We start from the raw sequence: 15,051 nt of genomic DNA, 5'->3' as shown, positions 1-15,051 counted from the left end.
ATAAAAGAAGCCTCTTGCCTTGTTGCAGATGTTGGAGAAGGAGTTAACAGAATCACAGCTGCAGGTTTGACACCCTGATGCACCGTCCAGGTTCCAGTATCCGTCCACACACTCGTCACAAAGGATGCCCACCACCCCTGTCCTGCAGGGACACTGACCCGTCCTTGAATTACAGAAACAAGGACTCCCGAGAGGACACTGAGTCACCTCGGTCCCCCGCCGGTCACAGGAGCACTCTTGGAAATGCACAATAAATACAAGAAAACATGAAATAAATCAGATAAAGAAAAACATATTTGGCCATCAGTCACAAACTTCAAACCCACGTCTTTACATTTCTGCCATTTCTCTGGATGGAGTCTTAGAGAGACCTCAACATTCACGTGGGTGATGGTGGAGAAACCTTTCTGACCCTGTGGGGCTGTTACACATGGGGATTGATCATTTTACCTGGGTACCAGAACACCTTGAGGCTGAGGCTGTGTGTTGAACCCTAACCCTGGACAGACCAGGGGTCTCATTTATAACCGTACACAAAAAAAAACAGAGCCTGAAGGAGACGTTCGTTGCTTCCCACGCAGCAGTTGAGATCTATAAAAACTAACTTAATGGGAGAGTGTACAGAAACTCTTACCCATGGGTACAAACATTATGGAGACACAGACAGTGAGGGGGTGTAAAGCCAGATTGTACAAGTTCAATTTCATTTAATTTCACTTCATATCACACATTAATTACAGATCCAATTCATCTTAAACATTCAAACCAGCAGGGATATTTGTTTTTGTGCTAAAAGTTATAACTATTCCATAAACACCTTTCATGGTGTTGATATTGTGTGACCACTTCAGGTCCTGGGAGATTGTGGATCCCAGAAACCTGAAGGTCTCCACAGCAGACAGTGTTGTTGAGTATGGTGGGGGGGGGGGGGGGGGCAGTGTTGGGGGGCTCCTCCTGAACTCCACTGTCATCTCCACAGTTTTGAGCCTGTTCAGCTCCAGGTTGTTCTGACCACACCAGAGGACCAGCTGTTCAACCTCCCGTCTGTACGCAGACTCATCACCGTCCCTGATGAGGCCGATGACCGTTGTGTCGTCTGTGAACTTCAGGAGTTTAACAGACGGGTCCTCTGAGGTGCAGTTGTTGGTGTAAAGGGAGAAGAGCAGTGGGGAGAGCACACACCCCTGGGGGGCGCCAGTGCTGATAGTCCGGACATTGTGTTGCATTTTTTTGAATAAAATGTTCTAAATATATAACGTCTTCTTCTTCTTCCTCTTATTATTATTAACATTATTATTATTTGATACCCTGGTCGTTACCTTTACAATCTTGGTCCAGGGCGTCGCCGTAGTAACCAGGTTTGCAGTCTTGGCAGCGTGGTCCCGTTGTGTTGTAGAGGCAGCGCTGACATTCTCCTGTTAGGCTGTTGCATGCGTTGCGGTCACTCGGGTTTATGTTGTTGTTGCAGACACACTCCTCACAGCTGGCGCCTGGCAACCCCAGGTCGCCATAGAAACCAGGGCTGCATCTGTCGCAGCGAGGACCTGAGACAGTCAAAGTCAGTTTGAATTGTTGGGACATATTCACTGCATTCACATGTTTAATGTACATATCGAAAAACTTTTGATCAGCACAATTTAAACCCGAGCGAAGACCATTTGGGGTTCCATCGAAAAAGTTTAGCGTACAAGTGTCGTACAATGCACTTCTCAGGAACGAATAAAATGAATGTTACACACATGTTATATACTCAGTTAAAGAAAACAGTCTGGGCAACAATATCCTGCAAGCCATTTTTACATGCTCCAAACACAATTCTACTTCACTAATATTTCAACTAGAAGATTTACCACAATATCACGTATTTTTTGCCATGAGTCCGCCGTCTACGCACTACGGTCTGAGCCAACGACACAAAGCTAACATGGACAACCAATGTATCTGGTTATTTCCATTCAAATATGTGTTCGACGTATATCCTGTTTGTCATTGAACTGTTTCCTTGAAGAAAGGGGGGTCAATCTAACTTAGGGGAGCTGGGGGAAGGGAGTTGACTGTTGGCGTATCGGATTTTACACTTCGCGGGGGACGGCGCGGTTTTGATTCTGACTTGCTAACAATTCTGTCAATCAATCCCATGTTGTCCCAGTTCAATTCCATAGGCTCTGATGCGTCGAAGGAGGGTTTATTGACTGAAATCGACCAATGGGCTGCTGAGCTAGGTCCCCATAGACAAAGAGAAACTGCAGTCAGACGAGACAGCTCCATGGATCACAGACACAAACAGGCTCAGAGAGGATTCAGGCTCTCAAAATGAAGCCAAACTGCTGTATTTGGATAGATTGAACACTCTTAGTGATAAAACAAGTGAAATATATAGTTATATAGTATAGAAAATTACAATGGAACAGCTGGTTCCAAAATGACAATTTGGGTGACCTCTCCCGACCTCTCTGTACTAAAACCTCTCTAATTTTGTTCTGCTTCACTTTATCAAAGTCAAACTTTGCAGAGAGACTGTACATACTGTATATTGTGCTATGATATGGGAGAGGTTTTAGACTTGCCACTGCATCATTCCAAAGAAAGAATAACAATAAAAGTGCATTTTTTTCAGGCGAACCTGAAACTTTTCAATTTGAGCTGTGTGCCATCTTCATTTACTCTTACCCAGTAACATATACACTGATATTTACACATCTGAACAAATCACACAAGTGTTACCTTTATTATAACATCAAAATTATTCAAATAGAACTTGTAGTTGCAGAAATACACTCTTTTTAGTATGGGTATGCAATTTTGAGCAGAGGCCTAAAAATAGGGCTAGGGTTAAAAAGGAAAGAAGTAACAAACACAGAAATTCTAATTATTGCCTTTTTAATCACCCGGACTGGATTATTGTAACGTTTTGTTGTCAGGCCTGCTTTGTGCTGGTACTAAGAGTTTCAAATGGTACAGAATGCTGCAGCTATAATTGTATTAATAAAACTAGTAATTTATTGTACAACACATCATTTGCTCCGTATTCATATCAGATCAGACTTTAAAGTGCTTTTGATGGCTTAACAAAATTGTAACCTACCTGTCTGATCACCTTAAACCATTTATTCCAATCAGAATTCACTGCTCTCAGAATTGAGGGCTCCTGTCTGTCCCCAGAGTGAAACAGAAGTCAGCAGGCAAAGGGCTTTTTCTATCAGGGCACTCAGGTCAGCTCTTACCTGTGTGTCCCTCCCTGCAGTCACAGGTTAGACTGAGGGATTGTGGGTCGTGTTGGCATGAAGTGGCGAAGAATCGTCCACTGTTTGAAACTTCTGGACACAGGCAGGGCTTACAGGGCTGTCTGGAGACAGGGTTACCATAGTAACCCTCCACACACCTGCATCAGCAACACAGAAGTGTCATCAGAACCAGAGCATCTACAGGGCTGTCTGCATATACTGAAACATTCTCCAACATGTTAGAACATATGATATTGTCAGAGTAAAATATCGAGAGGATACAGTTTAAAAGATTTGGAAATATATGAACTAATGAAATAACAGATCTTAATATTCAAAATATTTCTGAAGTTACGCCAGTAGGAAGATAGTCGTCGTAGGTGTTTATTCTTACCTGTTGGAATGAAACATGTACAACTCTATGCAACACAGATCCACACAAATACACGACAGATGTTGACAGATGCACCATTCCACAGTGTGGCCATGATATGGAAAATGGTAAATGGACTTCTACGTTTATAGCGCCTATCTATTCATTCACACACATTCATACACTAATGGCAAGGTGCCACATGACCATCAGAACTAACTCATCATTCACACCCAATCCCAAGACTTGGGTTTAAGTGGCTTGCCCAAGGACACATTGACATGGACTAGAGGAGCCGGGGATCAAAGCGCCGATCTTCTGATTGAAGGACTGTAATATGTGTAATAAGTTGTTTCTGTTTTTTACCATGTAAAGTGTCTTTAAGTACCTTTTAAAGCGTTATACAAATAAAATGTATTATTATTTTTATTATTATTTATAGATATATTATTGTGTATAGATATACAGTATCATGATATGTAACCTGTCACAGTGTGGCCTTTTAGATGTTGATAGATATATTATTATAAACATTACCTGTCAAAGTGCGGCCTGTGTTACACATCTGTAGATATATTATACTAGTTACATCAATAAATATGTATAAATACTTGACCTTTCACACATTGGTCCGGTGGTGTGCTCCCTGCAGTTCAGGCACTCTCCGGTTTGTTCATCGCACACTTCTGACAGCTCGTTACATTGACAGGGCCGACAGAAAGGGAAACCCCAGAATGCTGTCTGACAGCGATCACAACGTCGACCCGTTACCGCTGAACGACACATACATTGACCTCTAGTCTGATCGCAAAGCTCTGACACCGAACCACGCAGGTCACACTCACATGCTGCAAACAAAAAGGAAGAGAAATATCATCAAACACTAATTGTGATTAACTTGTTTTAAAATGATACACAAGAATTCTCGTGTTTTTGCATTGTGGTTGTTAGACTTCCTTACGTTTGCAGCCATCGGGTCCGAAACCAAACGTCACTGGTGCACATGTATCACAGCAACGGCCAATCACGTTGGGTTTACATTCACAGACACCTTCCAGTTTACTGCAGGATAGTCCGAGAGAGCCGACAACGTTACATCTGCAACCTGAGAACAGCACACAGATATAATCAAAACGACAGGAGGTTGAGGAAAACATAAAAAAAGGAATTACAAAAAATCTTGAACCTGAACAGCTCTGTTGTGTATATATGTGTTCAACTACTTATGATCAGCTCTGTTGCGGTGTATATGTGTTGAACTACTTATGAACAGCTCTGTTGTGTATACTGTATATGTGTTGAACTACTTACGAACAGCTCCGTTGTGTATATATGTGTTGAACTACTTATGATGAGCTCTGTTGTGTGTATATGTGTTGAACTACATATGAACAGCTCTGCTGTGTGTATATTGTTGAACTACTTACGAACAGCTCCGTTGTGTATTCGTGCTGACATGCTCTTTATGAGTCCCTCACAGACTTCCCGGAGCGACTCCTGTGGACCGAGCTCAACAGCCAATCCAATGCAGTTAAAGCGGCGGAAAGAGTCAAGGTCACTCTGGAAGCAGAAATCTTGGACAACCTCGATGCTGGGAATCAGACCCATCTAAGAATACACAAAGTACATAATTCAGTACATAATATTGAAGGCAGCATCTAAAACCATTTCTTTTATTTTAGTTAGACAGACACTTCCAAATTTGTTATTGTGTTTTTGATGTTAGATAAGTTATAAAGGCACTCCATCTTGTTAATGGAGCATTTCTGTATGTACTGCTGCATGTACGTATATCGCTTCACAATCTGGAGATATGCAAACACTGACACACCTGCTGTAGGGACTCAAGTTGGCCTTGAGTCACACTTATGTCGCATTCAGAGTGATTTCAATTCAAATCAGTTTTATTTGTGTTGCCCAAAATCATTAATCACAAATTTTCCTCAGTTGGAACAGTATTGTTTCAAGTTCCTACCTTGTTACAAATCAACAAAAAGCAGACAAAAACAAGACAAAGGCTTTTCCTAATTGAAAAACACCCACTGTGAAGTCACTGAGTGACTGTTTAGGGAACTGGCAGAAACCTTTAGCTCAGTAATTTCATTTATAAAATTATAATTATGTGAAATCGCAAATATAAGATGTTCAAATTTAGACTACATTTTTTTCAATTTAAAATATACTGTATATTTGTTAGCACAGAACAAGGTGTATAATTATAAATTATCGGGCTGCAGATGCATCAGTTGTGGAGTTCCACAAGGATTTTCACAAATGATCTGCCTCTAGCAATTGAGAATGCCAACAGAGTAATGTATGCAGATGACCCAACACTGTATAGCACTGCTTCAACCAAAAAAGAACATGTAACCATCCTGAATGAGGATCTAGAGAGTGGCTGATTGGGTGGAAATTAACAATCTATCCCTGAGCATTTCCAAAACTAAAAGTATTGTTCTTTTCTCCTGGAGTATGCTTAGTGGTGACCCACAGCCTTATCTATCAATGAAAGAGATTGGACTAGAGCAGGTCAAGAGGATCAAATTACTGGGTGTAATGTTGGATGGACAAATGTTGTGGTCTGAGCATATTGACAGCATTGTGACTAAAATTGGAAGGGGCATAGCAATGGCTAGAAAGTGCTCCATTTATTTAACATCCTTGATTATTTGTCAGGTATTACAGTCCTTGGTCTTTTGTCACTAGCAATACTCCATAGTATTGTCCAGTCGTATGGTCAGCAGCAGCAAAGAAAGACATAAATAAACTACAACTAGTTAAAAACCGTGCTGCCAGATTGACACTCCAGTACTCAATGAGAACAAATATAGAATACATGCAATCTCGCCTCTGCTGATTATCAGTTGAAATTAAACTCCACTACAGCCTCCTCATGCTTTCCAGAAATTAAGTATTTAATCAGACTCCTGAATATTTCTTCAACCAAATAAAAAACACATGCAACAGACATCCCACAAGGAATGCTAGTTTAGAACAAACTTCCTCAAATGCACAGTTATCTACCGTTTAATATTGGCTTGGAAGTCACTACCTCCTCATATAACTTAAAAATTAAATAATTAAATAGTGATAAAAGACACACTTAAGGCCACAGATAATATAACTGAATCTTTATTGACTCCTGATCCTTCTTTGAAGATTATGAATGCAATGACCAAATTATCATGGATATGGTCTGTACTGATACTATACATCGAAGTATTTGACTGTACTTTGTAATTCACTGTATTATTTTATTTTAACTGTATGTCTTATGTCATGTATTGTATGCATTATGTCTTGTACTTTCTGTGAACCACAGGAAGATTAGCTGTTGCCAAGGCGTCAGTTAATGGGGATCCAGATTAAAAAAAAATTGCCCGTGAAAGACTTGAGACTTGACTTGGGCATGCAAAAAATAACATGTGAGCATCTCTGACTGCTGCTTAGCTATTATTGAACCGTCAGACTGTCAATCACTCAGAGTGAGTGTCAGCTGAAGAGATGAAGACTTACTCACCGAGTCAATCAATATGTGTGAGCTGGAGAAGCCATCTGATCCGGGCTGTTTGTTAAAGACGATGTCCACAAAGTACCGACTGGCTGTGTTCAGACACACTGGAGAGTGCAAAATACTACCTCTGGAGACAAACAGACAAACAAACAAACAGATAAATAACTATCAATCGACGACGGTATCAAAAACTTAAACAGACAAACTATTTTTTAATTGTTAATCTCATCCAATATATGACTTGTAATCAATAATCATTGGTACAAGATGACTTTAACCTGACAGCGATCTCTAGTGGTCCATATGTGAATAATACCTGCTGTCTGCCAGAAACAAAGGAGGAAGCAGTCTATGATATTTTATGTCTGCGACTTTAAGACAATTTATTGTGGGCCTTGTTTCAGAGAGCAGATTTAACAAACTCTGAGCCTATCCCTGAACTCTGAATTAACTAACACTGAACTCTGAGTTAAGTAACCCTGAACTCTGGGTTGACCTAAAACTGAACTCTGGGTTGACTAACCCTGAATTCTGAGTTAACTAACCCTGAACTCTCAGTTAACTAACCCTGAACTCTGAGTTAACTAACACTGAACTCTGGGTTGACTAACCCTGAGTTAACTAACCCTGAACTCTGGGTTGACTAACCCCGAATTCTGAGTTAACTAACCCTGAACTCTCAGTTAACTTATGGATCTTGATTGTATGATTCACCGTCGCGACAGGTAAACAAAAGACACAGCCTCCAATCCAGTGTAAGGAGAGACATTGATGCATATAAGCTATGTATGGACTGTCCACATTTATCTTTCAACAAGAGCCTGAGTCAAAGAGGGGAAAAGGGTCAATAAGTTAGCAAAATGAAGTTTTATTCAGTATTGTCCATTAGTTCATCATTTACCAAACTACATTTTTACATTTGTTCACAATCTTGACTTGACTCTTTGTCATCGGAATCAGAAACAGTTTATTACCAAGTATGTAAGTATGTAAATCGTCTTGTCTTAATGTTTTTATACACTTTTTAACTGTTGCTGCTGTACTGATGAGTCGCCAACTCAATTTCGTTGTATGTTCGTACGATGACAATAAACATCCTTATCCTTATCCTTATGTTAGACATACAAGGAATTTGGCTTGTTGATGTTGGTGGTAGTGATGGTAATATGTGAATGTTCAAAGAAATGTAACAAACTGATATCTAACCAGGATATAGTATGTAAAATACAGAGGATACCATTGATTCGGACCGAATGACGAAATAAAACAGTTTCTGTCTCTGTAAGAAGGAGAAAGTGGAGAGAAACTCTGGGTTTGTTACAGGTTAGGTTCAGTTACCATGGCAACAGACACAAATGTTCAGTTACCTCTCTTTCTGGAACTTTCCCTGATCTCAGGATTAATTTATTTCACCAAAGCGGCTTTCAATAAACAGACTCTGTTGTTTACTGACTTTGTCTCACCTAGAGTTTCCAGGAAGAATCAGACTTTTACTTCCTGTTGGGTCACTGCTGCAGCCACCGTCGCCCAGTGACAATGCGACGATGCTGACTGAAGCCAGCCAATCAGACGGAGACTGCAGAGGAAGATCAGCTGATGTTACAATACAGGAAGAAAGGAGTCACAGAAAATAAAAGTCATCATGCATGTCACGATTTCTGTTTTGATTTAGTTATATGTTCTGTTTTATTGAGATGTTCTGTTTCTTGTACTTTATTTCCTGCCTTTGTCTGTCTTACCCCTGTGAGGGTCTGCCCTTCCCCTAATTAGACACTGCTGCATTCAATCACCTGCACCTCCTCAGTCTGCTTCACTTCACTTTCTGCTGCTGTCTGTTCCTCTCGTGATTGTCTGCCCCACCCTTAATTGAAACCTGCTGTGTCTAATCACCTGCACCTTCCCTGTGTATTTAAACCCTGTGTGTCCCTTGGCTCAGTGTTCGTTCGTCTTTGGTGTAACCTGGTCCGTCTGTCGTCTGTCTGCCATTTCCTCCCGGAACGTTTCCTGTCTGCTCCCCTTTACCGTGTTCCCTGTTTCTTTGGATTTTTAGGTGACTGTGGCTAAGTGGAGCGCAGGGCCATCCTTCAATCAGATGGTCGGCGGTTCGATCCCCGGTTCTGCTAGTCGCATGTCGATGTGTCCGTGAGCAAGACACTTAAACCCAAAATGTCTCCTGTAGCTGAGCCTACGGCGTGATAGAATCTGAAATGTAAGTCGCTTTGGAAAAAAGCATCTGCTAAAGGATTGTAATGTAATAGACTTGTGATTCACACGTTTTTGTGTTGAATACTTTTTTGTTACAATTAAAACAACCCTCCGTTTCCCGCGTCTCTCTGCATTTGGGTCCAGCCCTTTATTTTCTGCAAAAACCTTACAATGCAGGTGAAGTTTAATTTTATAGTACCGCATACACTTCAAAACAAAACAAGCTGACAGCCTGACATGAGCTCATCACAGATCAACACCTCTGCCAAACCTCCATTAACTTGCCCCTCATTATGAATAAAAGTCTGTTCCTTCTTCTAGCACTTTTTGTTCGCAGGTATGTTTGAGAGTTTCTATCAAATACTTGAGTCCTGCAGAGAATCACTGAGGTTGTATTGGAGAGTCTATCTCAAGTGAAATCTTCAGTAAACATGTTCAGGTTTTAACCTGCTGAGAAACGTCTATCGGAATCGTTTTTTTCTCTCATGAATGTGACAGACGCATGAAGATCCATAATCATGAGATGAAAGCCTTCCCTCTTGACACTCATTCCCATCCCTCAGAACTTTGTTGGACAGAAAATGAATTTGAATTAATTGCTCTTTTGTTTATTTTCTTGATCAGTTTCAAAGGATTTTTGCGATTGTGGAGCTCAAATTAACATTAACACGTAAACCAACTTCAGTTAAACAGGTCATGGTCTGTGCTGAGCTGCAGGAGAGAGATGTGGGTTTAATTGGCACAGCTGTAAATATTAAGTTATAAAAATAAATGTGGTCTCTACACAGTGTATTTTTTTAATGAGACCCCTGGTCTTTACAAATTCAGACCAAATTCAGGACTAGAAAAAGGACCAGGACCCTGACTGTTCTCTTTACCTCTGACTCATAACGAATAACCAGCTGGTAATCCATCGATGATGGGAGGTTGTCCACAGTGAATCTAAGCCCCGCCCCATCCAACACTCTGACCAATCCCAGGCCGGTCCAGGTGATAGGCTGATCTTTCCTCTGACGGGGAACGATCTGCAGGGCGTGACCCGGGTCCAGAGGGAGGCTGTTCTGCTGCAGAACGGAAACCAATATCAGTTATACTCAGGGCGAAGGAGGACAATGTGATTGGCTGAAAGGTCCAACTGGGCCCCGCAATTGGTCAAAACAAAAGTGCAACAGGAAATTAATCAAACGTCCCACCTGTCCCCGTCTCCACCGGCTGGAGAGGTCTCGAGTCCTCCGAACGAGAACGACTCTTCCGTTCGAGAACTTAAAGTCGTAACCCTGCTCTCTGTAATACTTCTCACACTGAGGTAAAACAACCGGGTCCAACTGAAAATACAAACACATTATTATATGTGTATATATGTACAGATGCTTTTACTGATGGATATTATTGCCAGTATTCACACTGATACCGTCACATTTACTTATCGTTACACACCAGAGAAGAAGAAGGAGATGACGGTGAAGGAGGAAGAGTAGTAGAAGGAGAAGAAGAGCTTCCTCTATGCAGTGGTGGGGCGAGCTCCGCCTCGTACAGGAAGTAGTCTAGTGGAGGCAGGAAGTAGCCGGGGGCGGGGTCAGAGCAACGCTGACCCACCATGTTAGGTAAACAGTGACACTGTCCATCCTCCGGAGAACACCTGAGGAGACGGGAAGTCCAACACCACTGTCAGTCTCTGCTCTCTGGATGTTAACTTGTCCAACTGAAGTTGTGTTCAGTTATGTATAAAGGAGTGAAACTGATGAATACAATATATACACCAATTTATATTGTGTCCTAAACATGTAAATGTTGAAGTTAGTACTTTTTTCCCCAGATGTGTCGGTGACAGTTGTCGTATTTTAACCTTGTAAGTCAGTGAGTGACACTTTATATTTCTGTCTGGAGACAGAAATTGTCACTGTGATAGCGCCACAACTGTACAAGATGCAGTCACCAAACTTTGTAGATGTGTAGCTGATAATAAAATGAAGATGGGTGTGGCCCGAGCAAACGCCCAAGAAGTATGGGATTAGGAAGTGGGGAAGAGACCCCTCCACTTTACGGCCCTGTCCCAATGGTATGATCCCATTGCAAGATGGTTTTTCTAGTTTCTCTTCATCTTCATGTATTCACTCATCAACTTGTTGTATGAAAGCGGATTCAGACTCTACATATTCTAAAAGCAAAATGAAGACAGAGGAAACATACGTGGTGCTGTGAGCGCCTCCAACATCACAGTCACAGGGTGAACATCTGAACGATGAGTTTCCCAAACCCCAGAAACCTGGCTGACCAGAAAACAGATAAAAAAGCATTCAAATGGCAACCAATATCTGATTATTGTCTTCACTTGTACGCTGTCCAATGTTCTTGTTGTTCAGTAGCTTTACTGTATTTATATGTGGAGAGATAATCAGTCAACAATCAGTATACTGAGAGAAAGTCTTTAATTGGTATACCATACACTCTGGCCTGCATCCATCACCACCTTAATGTTGTTGTTGGTGTTGTGTTGTGAATATGTGCTCTTTGTAATTGTGTTCTCTGGTTCCTGCCCATGAACTACGGATGTAAATTAGCTTATAGCTAAATCTGGTTCAGATATAAAGCTGTACATTGTCCCTGTCAAATGAATGAATGGATGAATACCAAGAAGCCTACACCCTTGAGTGAATCTATTTGACCCGTAGAGTTGACCTCTCTGTAGAAATGGCTTCCTATATTCACGGTGATCAATGGAGCTGAATCTTAATCAAAAGTCCTGTTGGTTTACTCACAAACATACAGATTTGTGTAGTTTTCCCCAGCGGCCACCAGAGGTCACTAAAGAGGCACATTGTATTCTAGACACCGGTTCTTAAAGATCAAACCTACCAGACATCGATCACACAGTGGACCGCTGGCCAAATGGACACATTCACAACTTCCTGTCAGCTGATCACATGACCCAACACTTCCCAAAACATGGCACCTGCACACTAAAACAAACACACACATATATCAGACAGATATAATGAACACATCTGCATCAACGTTTCTATAAGAAGAATCAAAGCATCAGCTTCCTCTCATATTTGTTGTCATACATACTTTAGGAGGAAGCATGAAACTTATCTGCTTCACTGCTATATGTTTATAAAAAGCTCTAACAGGACAAATTAGATATAATAATATTTCACACCCTGACAGCCGACGGGGTCGTCCTCTCTCAGATTGAAGGAGCCATATTTGCATTGATCGCAGCGTCGACCCTCCACATTTTCTTTACAGACACATCTGCCGCTCAGAGCGTGACACAAACCACCTCCCTCCGAACCTGCTGGGTCGCAGTCACATGCTGGAACATAAGAACATGTATGAATATACAATATGAATATAGCTATGAATATACAGTCACTACATATTGTCACTACAGATAACCTTAGTTCCGACAAAATTCCTGACCATGACTCCGACTGTAAAATCACTGGCTCGTTCTCTTTTCGTCATCACGTCAGGGTTTGAAGAGGAGCAACAAGGACAGAGACGTCATTCCCCCCTTTCACAGATCCATTGTTGGAGACTTATTTTTTGTTCTGATTACAAATCATATTCTTTCAATTTGCTAATATATTTATGTGATCCAAATATATTCCTTTGACTTATGAATGGATGTAAAAAAAATTTGGAACTATTGTTATTAATCTGATAATGATCAGCTGTGATAAGAGGAAAGGGTGGACTGAGTCTCGGATTTTGTTTTCCTTTTTTCTTATTCTGTAGAAGGGGGCATCGTCTAATAAGTCTAACCCACGTTAGACTTATTATGTTTGTTCAGTAAAAAGAACAGGTAACCACATCCATAGTTACAGTGGTCATAGTTACTTCCAGCTGGAAGTCTTGTGAGAATCTTTATACACTTTGTGTAACGCTGTCCACAAAAAATTCTTAATTAATCATGCCTTGTTGTAAATTCGGCAAATGTAGGATAGAGATCTTTGTCCTGCATAGACTGCAAAGACTTTTCCATGAATCATTTAACGCATCAGTTATTTTTCAAGCAAGCGTCAAATCTTTTTTTCTCAACACTACCATACAGCTCTAATGTGACACTTAATTATACGAAATTCTAATACTATTATAACTAAATAATGTGCATTAAACACGTAATTGGAAACTCAGCTGGTGAATCTCTGTAAATGTTTTGGAGAATCAGACGTTTATTCCTCGTGTTGTGGGTTCATGTCGAGCATACATTTATTTTTTGGTTCAATTAAAATTGTGTTTCTTGCCATATCCAATAACACAGAACATATTATACATTTGGTTATTGATGTTTTTCAGGTATAGATGTTATTTAATGTGGATTTTAAAACGTGTCACTTTTTTATAAAAACAAATATAAAAAGAGAGGTCAAATGTGTCTAATTGTGAATTCACCCGGGTCAGAGTAAATAAATGAAAACAGTTGAAGCGTACGTATGCAGGCATATGGGTCGTCCGTCGCTCTCTGTGGATCTTGATACAGAAAAGGCCGACATCGTTCACACTGAGACCCCATCCTATCATGGTGGCAGTCTTCACACACGCCGCCACTCAGCCCGCCTGTCGCTTCAAAACGAATGGCATCAAAGTGACAAGAGTCTGAGTGACCGTTACAGTTGCATCCTGAGAGAGACACAAAATACAGGGACATGATTACAAACTAACAAAGATGAATAATAACCCTCATCCTTATTCCAACAGAACAAATGTTATGCTGCCTGCTTCATGTTTTGTATGAACACGGAATGGTTCAGCTTTTACTTCTGCAGGTGTTGGCTGTGTTTTCCCCTCCAGGCCTCCAGGGGGAGTCGTGGTGAAAGTCCTGACATCTCTCACAGTTCTCTCCGGCTGTATTGTGCTGACAAACACATCGACCGTGAACCTGAAGAATAGAAAGAAATCTCTTTTCTCATCTGTGAACTGCTCCAACAACAGCGGACATTTGGTTTCAGACATTAATCTGACGAGAGACGTCTCAAAACATGTAATTCTAAAGTCACTCTGACAGGGGTGAAGTGATTTTGTCAGAGAAAATACAGACTGATGGTTCACACTGGACACTGAAGTGCCTGCATCCTTTCATGTAAACCAGTTCACTCAGGACGATCAACGGCTCCGAGCTCCGAGGCCAGCTCACAGCCTTCAGCAAACGACCTGACGTCGGATCTATCTTCTGATCAGAAAACTCACCGATAATAAATCAATGATGATGTATAATATTTTAGATAAATTATCTGATTCTAATGAATAACATGCATTTGTTAGATTTTACTCCCCGTCTCCCTGCTGTTCTCCTGGAGCCCCCCCTGCAGTCAGAAAGCAGGGACACAAAATTTTCACCTTGTTGATCACATGTTATGACATCATGCTGCCTAAGGGGGACACGGGTCAGCCAAACTGACCCAAACCAGTTCAGAACTGATCAGAGCTACTTCTTGCCCATACCATGCCAGCCTGGGTGAAGACATCCCCTCGTCCTCCATCCACAGGCGTACACTGGCTGGCATGTCCGTTACAGAAGCAGCTACCTCTAACCACCATGTTGTAAAGAGCGTAGTAATATTTGTCCTGAGGGTTCCTGCGTCTTCGTCCCAGCAGAGTGTCGCCCAACGTGAAGAGACGAGTGAAGTTAACACGTATATTTGTCAAAGTGATGAGATCTGTGAATGACATGTTTTAATGTTTAATATGAACTTCTTTCTGTGTCTGATATGAAGACATTTAAATGT

The 15,051-nt window shown here is 41.2% G+C and overlaps 1 protein-coding gene across 1 annotated transcript in view; it reads right to left on the bottom strand.

Moving 5' to 3' along the window:
- lamb4 (laminin, beta 4) overlaps nt 1–15,051 on the bottom strand; it is a 35,181-nt gene that overhangs the window by 9,513 nt on the left and 10,617 nt on the right. The window contains exons 7-23 of the mRNA XM_031879383.1: nt 14,768–14,982; nt 14,084–14,204; nt 13,757–13,945; nt 12,480–12,635; nt 12,173–12,276; nt 11,507–11,586; nt 10,754–10,955; nt 10,510–10,641; nt 10,195–10,380; nt 8,575–8,687; nt 7,118–7,238; nt 5,025–5,205; nt 4,559–4,702; nt 4,214–4,445; nt 3,225–3,382; nt 1,320–1,544; nt 19–236 (exon numbers count right to left, since the gene is read on the bottom strand). Of these exons, the coding sequence (XP_031735243.1) occupies nt 19–236; nt 1,320–1,544; nt 3,225–3,382; nt 4,214–4,445; nt 4,559–4,702; nt 5,025–5,205; nt 7,118–7,238; nt 8,575–8,687; nt 10,195–10,380; nt 10,510–10,641; nt 10,754–10,955; nt 11,507–11,586; nt 12,173–12,276; nt 12,480–12,635; nt 13,757–13,945; nt 14,084–14,204; nt 14,768–14,982 (2,777 nt within the window). The remainder of the gene's footprint in view (nt 1–18; nt 237–1,319; nt 1,545–3,224; nt 3,383–4,213; nt 4,446–4,558; nt 4,703–5,024; nt 5,206–7,117; nt 7,239–8,574; nt 8,688–10,194; nt 10,381–10,509; nt 10,642–10,753; nt 10,956–11,506; nt 11,587–12,172; nt 12,277–12,479; nt 12,636–13,756; nt 13,946–14,083; nt 14,205–14,767; nt 14,983–15,051) is intronic.

Source organism: Anarrhichthys ocellatus, unplaced genomic scaffold, assembly GCF_004355925.1.
Source record: "Anarrhichthys ocellatus isolate YVR2014 unplaced genomic scaffold, GSC_Weel_1.0 scaffold255, whole genome shotgun sequence".
NCBI classification, from domain to species: Eukaryota; Metazoa; Chordata; class Actinopteri; order Perciformes; family Anarhichadidae; genus Anarrhichthys; species Anarrhichthys ocellatus.
This window is presented reverse-complemented; position numbering and strand designations above follow the sequence as displayed.